This window comes from Manis pentadactyla, chromosome 2, assembly GCF_030020395.1.
Source record: "Manis pentadactyla isolate mManPen7 chromosome 2, mManPen7.hap1, whole genome shotgun sequence".
NCBI classification, from domain to species: Eukaryota; Metazoa; Chordata; class Mammalia; order Pholidota; family Manidae; genus Manis; species Manis pentadactyla.
This window is the reverse complement of record NC_080020.1, coordinates 161,373,262-161,381,656: the sequence shown is the minus strand read 5'-3', so window position 1 is coordinate 161,381,656 and position 8,395 is coordinate 161,373,262. Positions and strand designations below refer to the sequence as shown.

Sequence of the window (8,395 nt, the reverse complement as noted above, 5' to 3'; positions counted from 1 at the left end):
TTTAATTACAGTTTATTAATTATCTTTCTGGAATAGTATTCCAGGGGGTGAACATGCCACAAGTTGTTGGTGGACATTTGGATTATTTCCAGTTTTTGGCTTTTATCAGTGAAGTTTCTCTGAAAATTCTTGCATAGGATTTTTGATGGATGACATGTTAAAAATGAACATTTTTAACCTTGAAGGGTAGTGAGAATTAAAGTAGGTTGTGGAAAGCACTCAGTATGGTCTTTGGCAGTTAGGAGGCCCTCAGTACATGTTTAAAAATGTAATGAAGGCGTCATGTTCCATTCAGTTGAAATGGCATAGTGGACTTAAACATTTCCCTATTGCTTATTCATTTAGATTGTTTCCATCATTTTGGTATTTTATATAATGTTGCAATGAATGACTCTATAGCTGTGTCCTTCCTCTAAAAAATTGGCTTTGGGTGACTTCTCAGGGCAGGTTCAACTGGATCAAAGGACATGTGACTTTCAGAACTGTCACCCTGGAAAGGACACCGAGAGCCTGCTGAGGAGGGGAGAACAGGAAGCAAGCCTTTCACGCCATGGCCCCGGGTGGCAGCCTGTGGGCTTCTTGGAGGAGGGTCTTGCACACAGTCTGGCGGGGTCAAATGGAGGATGAGAGTGTGTTTATAGCAATGCGGTATTTAGTTCCTTAAAAGATAGACTCGGTAATTTGTTCCAATGTGTAACAACCTCTAAATCAGGAAGGAGACAGAAATCACAGGTGCAAAGATTCACTTTATTTATTCGTTTCCCCCAAATACTAGCATGATTAAAGCCAAAGGGGAGGGACAGGGGGAGGAGGGCCAGAGGAGGCAGGGGATCGGTCTCTTGTGGGGACAGGGCCAGAGGCCCGAGGCTGGAGGAGGAGCCGGCTGTGGGGCCTGGGGGGCCTCTCTCTCTAACACTCATTCCTGTTGAAGCTCTTGACGAGTGGGGAGCTCAGGGTCTTGTGGGTGACCTCACAGGAGTACCGGTTGTGACTCTGATAGTCTGTGCTGGACAGCGTCAGGGTGCTGCTCAGGCTGTATGTGTTGTCCTTGCTGTCCTGCTCCGTCTCACTGTTCTGGATGCCGCTGTTCTGGACAACATCGTCCACCTTCCACTTGACACTGACATCCTTGGGGTAGAAGGTATTCAGCAAGCACACAACAGAGGCAGTCCCAGTATGTAACTCGTCAGGGGATGGTTGGAAGAGGAAGACGGATGGCTTGGCATCATCCCCTGAGGAAGGAAGCAAGGAAGATGGTGTCTGAGTCCCGCGAATGGGATCATTGTGGCCATGCCTGGAGCTCATAAGGACAGACATACAACAAGCAGCATGCTTCTGTGTAGGGAGGCCATGAAGCACATTTACAACCCCATGATTTTGAGTTTTTCCCTCAGTGGTTTAGTTGGGACTCCTTGCAGCCATTCTAAGGCCTTTCTGCATGCTTTTCTGACCTTGCCTTTCTTCCAGTCAGTGTTCCTTACTCCCAGCTGTAAACACAGTGACTGAGGTGAGGGAACAAAGGCCACTTCTCTGACCCCTCAGTTTAGAGGTGAGAACAGGCCCTGGCCCCTCTACCCTGAAGATCATTTTCATGTGCCTTTCCTAGGACTGTGCAGTGATATCAGGCTGCCTTCCCCTCCCTGGGCTTCCTCTGAGCATGTTGGGGCCAGATCCACCCTGCAGGAGGGCCCAAAGCTCTGAGTCTGTGCCCGGGTGGGGGTCGGCCTCTTTGCCCTCTGTGACCAGGCTGGCAGCGCTCCCACCCTCACTAAGCCTCAAAGGGAGACCCAGGCCCTGGCCTGGTGGATGTCACCGTATGAGGCAATCAATGTTCAGCCAGACCCGGAGCGGTCAACTGTGATTCTGGCCACCTGCCTGGGAGGAACTGTCTCGCTTCACTTCTGACTTTGAGCAGCTGCCAGGTGGCCTCTTGGAAATCCCCCTCTGTGGGCATTCCAGCCCTTGGGTCAGAGAGCAAGAGTTAAAATAACAAGCCAAGAATCCTTTGCTGGGAGAAGGCAGCAGATAAGCAAACAGGTTTTTATAAAACTGACCCCAATGTTAATGGAGCAGTTCAACCTGAGATACTAACTTTTCAAGTTTTTATATTCTCTTCTCTTTTAACCTTCATCACTAATTTTTCAGAGAATTTTATAAAGTAGCCTTGGCAGCAAAATAATGTGAATTCCAGAAAAAAAGGAGGGGAACTATTCTATGAAGATACTCCTATCTGGGTGAATCTTTGATACCTTTAAAACTTCTATCCTGCATTAAAATATTAAACAATTAGCATATTGGATGTACAAATTCTTACAAGACTTTAAGTGGAGTTTAAAATTCTCTTAAAGGCTCTAAGATAGTTTTAAAATAGTTTAAAATACTTAGTTTTAAATAGTTCTAAACAAGTTTTAAAAGAGTTTTAAAACAGTCCTAAGATAGTTCTGCCAATTTTTGCAGAGAAAAATTAATTTTTCTTAAGTGTCACTTTTGAGATAGGTAAAGAAAACAAATTACTAAAGTATTTTAGAGGGTATGGGATTAAAATAACAGATTAAAAATTTTGTATCAGAAATTAAGGTATTAGGAAACACATTTATATCATTTTTTTAAATGGCATTTATATATAATTAGATATTTTGTACAACTGAAATCCTACCCAAGCCATTAAATTTTTGAAAACTAAAAACATGTCACAAATTTTTCTTATTTTTCATCAGGTAATATACCTTAATGGTATTTAATGTAAACTAAGTAAAAGTTAATTGAGCAAAACTGCAGTAGCTGGGCTGCCTTAAATTAGATTTTTGCTGATGAGGATTTTACCGTGGAAGAGTTATACATGTTGTCTTTGAATGGAGCTTTTATCATTTAAATAATTTGATGAGAGGATATTGAAGTAGTTACATATCATTAAAAAAGAATGGGTTTAAGTTCTCTATAGTCCCCTAATGGAGATTTTCATTAGCGGGATATAATAAGGAATGTGAATTTTATTTCTGAATTCTCTAATTAAACAGGCTTCTCCCTGTTTCCCCATGTTAGCTCAGTACCCAGCACATTTCTCTTCTCTTCCATTACTGCATTATTCGTATCACTGTGTTAGGAAAGCAGGCTGTAGCGGTTAAGCGGGCTAACGGGAGTTGCCGTGGCCTTTAGCGGCCAGGTGCGCTGCCACGAAAGCGCTGTGATCTGGCCACAGAAGTCGTCCATTCATGAAAAAAGACCACCATGAGGTCCACAGACCACATTAGGTGTGCCATGGCCTCCGTGGCAGTATAAAAACATGGCCAAGTAATGACAAAGAGAAGTAAAAGAAAGTACTCATTAAAATATTTACTATTTTTCTACTAGTCCATGGGCATTTTAAAAATGCAATTATTTTATCTTCCTTCATTTAAACAAATTTCTTCAAAACTTAGCTTTTGAGGACAGCTTTCTACCATTATGATGAAAGAGCAAGTTTAGTTTAATACAGAAATTCAATTTAAAAAATGAAGATATCTGTTAAGATTTAGAATCTCTTTGAATTTCTCAATATTGACAGTTTCTCACTTATTTTAGACTAAAAATGACATTGCTGCTGATTCTCAAGCCACATCTTTTACATGACAGATACATTTTTTTAACTTCTTACTGAGTTTTAGTGCATTCTATTAATGTTTAGTGTTATCAAATAAAATAATTTATCAGACAAAAGAAAGATAGATTGAGAAACAGACTGAAATAGAAATAGAGAGATAGAAAAAGAGAAATAGTCTGAGAAACACATTTTTCTACTTTTCTGGATCACAGATAAGCAAAATATCAATTCAATATTTGGCAAAACTCAAAGAAAATCAATTCACTTTTGCTCTTTAGAGTTGTAAGTATTCCTTTTTCATCTACACTATTTTTTTCCCACTTTGTGTCATCTGATTTAGATCAATCTTTTTGTCCATAAATCTATTTCTGGAGCTGAGTTTAACTTTTGAAAGCAGATAAATCTGAAATGCTCTCATTTGCCCATCTCACAAGACTCATACTTAAGCCTTTGAAAGTCAATATCGGCATTTAGACCCACATTCCAGAAGGCGATAGAGAAAAATTACTTACGTTTCATCTCCAGACACGTCCCTTGCCCAAAGGTGTTCCACAGTATGAGCTAAATTATTTTCCCCTCAACAAAACCTCTTTTTCCGCTAATCTCATTAGATTGACAGATGCAGAAAAAAATCTGGCAATTTTGATGCCACCTTGACTAACTAGCTCTTTGCTCTTCCTTGTGACAAACTGATTTTTCAGTCCCTTACTCATCTAATTTTCAGAAAAATTGCATTCTCTTCAGAACTGACCTCAATTCATTCCCAAACATGAAAATGTCCCAATTTCACAACTCTGTAAGAAAAAGGCTTAGGAAAGTGCACTGACATTTGATCTCCAGCTTGGTCCCCTGGCCAAAGCTGAGCCATAGTGAGGGGTCTATCGCTGTCCCCTCAACAAAAACCTCTTTCTGAGGCCAATCGTGAGAAAGGCTAATTCAGAGAAAAATCCAACTACTTCTTTCCCATTCTCCCCACAAACCCTGCTCTCCTCACAAATGCAACAATTTCTGTTTTCTCAGCTTGAATGTTGGCTGTTTTCTGGTTTTCTACTATTTACTTTTGAAGCACCAGGAACAGCTCATTTAGCCACAGTGTCACAAACTTGGTCAAATGACACAAGAGGACAAAAAGCTCACGAATAATTCACAAAAATGTACTTACGTCTGATCTCCACTTTGGTCCCTTGGCCGAAAGTCATCCACAGTGATTCCCCTTCACTCCCCCCTTGCCAAAAACCTGCCCTGTAAAGGTAGCAGGTCCCTGTCCCCAGTTGATATTTTGATTTGAAAATTTTAAAAATTAGTGGCCAGCTAGCCTCCCCAGAACCATTTTCCCTCCCATATACCTAGACTAGGAATGACAGGTTTTATCTCCGACATGGAACTAATGAAAACACACAAAAAGGAAAAAAAAAAGCAAACCAATAAGACCAGAACAGTGAAGAACAAGTTGAAAGAAAATACTCACGTTTGAGCTCCAGCTTGGTTCCCTGGCCGAAAGTATACACACAGTTGTTCCTCTTAGCCTCCCCCCAATACAAAAATTGAGTTTCCTTTTCTGAGAACTGAGCAAGGCTCTGTTCAGAACACATGATTATGTTCTCCATGAAATTTCTGAAACTGTCACTTAGACAAGTGATTCTCATGCAATGACTGAATCTTGCTCTTCATAGAAGATGTACAACTGATTCTCAAATTTGTTTACAGACTTTCTCTTTGGCCTGGAGGATGTCAGATCCCGGTTCCAAAGAGTCTGCTTCTAGAGCACTTCATAGACACAGGGAGCACAAGACACCGACAAGAGGGGAAAGACAGTTTGGATTTTACTCACGTTTGATTTCCAGCTTGGTTCCTGCGCCGAACGTAAACCACAGTGGCAGCTCCCCATTGTGTTGCTGTACAAAAACCCATCTCCCCAAGGAGAAGAACAGCGTCCTGGGTCGGCTGCTGAAGCTTCGCTCTCTCTGCCAGCAGGTGTGGAAGCTGACAGAGAATGTTTTCATAGGTGAGATCTAGAATCCCAGGAAGGGATATATTTATAGCTGGGGCCTGATAGTCCCTTTCTTTAACAATCTTCCATATCTGGACTACTTCTTGTTTATTTATTTGGAAAGTGGACTGAATGTAAACTACAAAGAAAACAAACCAGTTCAAAAAAACTGTACTTCTTTATACCTCCTGGGGTGGGGGCCGTTTGTAAGTGATAAACCTCATTCAGTGTAACTATGGAGCTCTTTAGGTTCCCTCAGTTAAGAATTATTGAGGATTGTCTTCCTCTTTGACCCTCTTCTTTGCCACAGTGTTTTTTCAAAACGGGGGACTAAATGTATATCAGATCAAGGCCCATGTTTAACTTTGAAATTTATTTTGGAATTAAGCTACATATGAAACAAAAACAAAGATCTGTAGAGTAGAAACGTGGAATTTACTTGATCTCCTGTTGTCACAGGACAGATGAGGTCAGAAGGGTCCCACCATGTCTCACTGAGCTGAACCAGGTGCAACAGTAAGTTTTACAAGAGAAATTGTAATGGTAATTTTGAAGATTAGGGGTAGGTTTTCTTGATTTTTGTCCTAGGGAGCGTTGCTAGTTGCCTTGAGTAGCAAAATCAGCAGCTGATCTCACCAGAAGATGAGGAAAGAGAGAGACCAAACTGCAAGTAGAGAGAAGAGAGAAACTGGCAAGTGGAAGTTAAGTGTGCAAATAGTTGACTGGGGACAGTCAACATGGATCCTAAAAAGGATAGGAAGTGATTTTCTGTGCAGAGATATAAGCAATGCCAATCATAATAGCGGACATTTATCGACACTGAGTACCAGACATTGTACATGGATCGCCACATTTGATTATCCCTCCAAATCCAGGAACTAGAAATGAATATTATCCCCTATGTTGTAGAAGAGGAAACTTCAGCACAGAGGGGTTATCTAACGTGATCATAACAGTGAGTGGCAGAGCTGGGATATGAACTTGGAGCATGTGCACTTAATTGATCCAGAGAGTAAAAGTCACCCAGTGAAAGCAGCACATGTGGTAGAAAATGCAGGGGGCAGGAAGGAAAAGAACTTTCCTTAGACTGTCTGAGGGTGGGAAATGAGTAGATGAGTGTGCTCAAAGTTTATACTAGACTGCTCATTGACATGTGGTTTGAAACATGTGAAAAAATGGAAAAGAACTGAAATCTTCATCAACAGGAGTTTGGTTAAACTAATTATGATAGAGCTTTGGAATGGAGCACAAAGCAGCCAGTAAGAGGATGAAGTAGGTTTCTATACAGTCCCATGGAAGGTGTTCATGAAAATGTGGACCGCTGAAAGGTATGTTTTGTAAGACCCCATCATTCCATTTTAATGGATATACAGGGATATAAATACAGGCTAATTCCTGAAGGAAATACAATAAGCTGTGCTCAGTAGTTTCTCCTGGGATTACAGAGGTGTGTTGTTGTGGGGGGAGGAGCAGTGACACTTTACCTATCACTCTGTACATTATATATTAGCTGAAGTTTTTAAAATTATATGAATACATTAACTTTGTGGTTTTCAAAAACAATAAAGCTGTGCCAATTTTGATAAAAAGTAACTCTGACATTGCCTAGTAGAATCCTCAATATTCATGTACAGTGCATAAATATAATTTTTAAATGATACATATATGTATGTGTGTGTGTGTATATATATATATATACACACACACACATGTGCATTGATTTTCTTGGTCAATTAAACACTTTTCTAAAATCTTTAAGTTGAGAATGCAAAAAAGGCAGGCGTTTTCCTGGTTCTGTGTGGGAGATACTCTTACAAATGTAGAAGTGGGGTTGGAAAACAGGAAAAAAAAAGCTGGACAAGGGATGTGTGTTCCTGAGTAGTGGAGATCTAGTGTGAAGAGTACAACTGAATGACTATGATAAGCAGCATTTGCTACTAAGAGAAGATGATTATCATAAGAACCAGTGGGGCAACAACTATTTGATTCATTACACACGGTAGTAATCAATGGGAATGGTTGCGTGATGTTGTGACATCACATGGCTCACTCTGAAGTGGCTGAGATCCTGAGATTAATACGTGTGTGGTTCATGATTCGGAGGCAAAGGATGTCTCAGAAGCATCTGTGAGGCTCTGCTGGGACCTAACCCTTCTACAAAGTGTCTGTGATGGACCTTGATGTGACTGATTTACTGAGAAAGGACAAAGTATCAATAAACTAGTCTGAGAGATTCTTGAATTTATGAATAAGAGTGATGATAGAAATTTGTTGGGTGGGGAGGATGGACATTCTACTAAACTCATCACAGAAGCTGATTCCTGTGTGGCCTCCAGCAAAGTTAGATTCTTAGAATAAAATTCTAAACTGCTCAGGGAGGAGAGGGAAGGAGGGAGGTGGGAGAAGAGAGACAGACAGACAGACAGACTAATACACACTTAAAAGTCTTCCTGAAAACTATTGATAAACAAACTTATCAATGTTTTCCAGGTCTAACATTTTAAGAAACACCACTTTTGCTTTTTATCTGACACAATTAACCAGCCTATTTGAAGAGGTCTGCCTCACACCAGTAACATACAGCAAATCGCCCAGGATGTCAGGGACACAATGGCACAATTTGGCTGTTTGCAAGGTTTGAGGGATGGTAGCTTCCCTACCTGGTCTGGAATGCTTGTGTCTGATAATCCATCTTGAAGGCTGTGGTTCAGTGTTTTTCCCAGCTCATCAGTCACTGCAGAGTCTGAGGTAGGTGACTTTTTTCACTTAGGTTGACTCCTCCTTAGGATGGTAGTGCCTGTCATTTGTACTGGACTTAAGCTTAT

General features: G+C 40.7%; 1 gene segment (V, D, J or C); it reads right to left on the bottom strand.

The window, feature by feature from the left end:
• Positions 1-726: 726 nt before the first annotated feature.
• LOC118925014 (immunoglobulin kappa variable 2-30-like) overlaps positions 727-8,395 on the bottom strand; it is a 310,648-nt gene continuing 302,979 nt past the window's right edge. The window contains 2 exon segments of the V gene segment in view: positions 727-1,232; positions 5,412-5,446. Of these exon segments, the coding sequence occupies positions 910-1,232; positions 5,412-5,446 (358 nt within the window).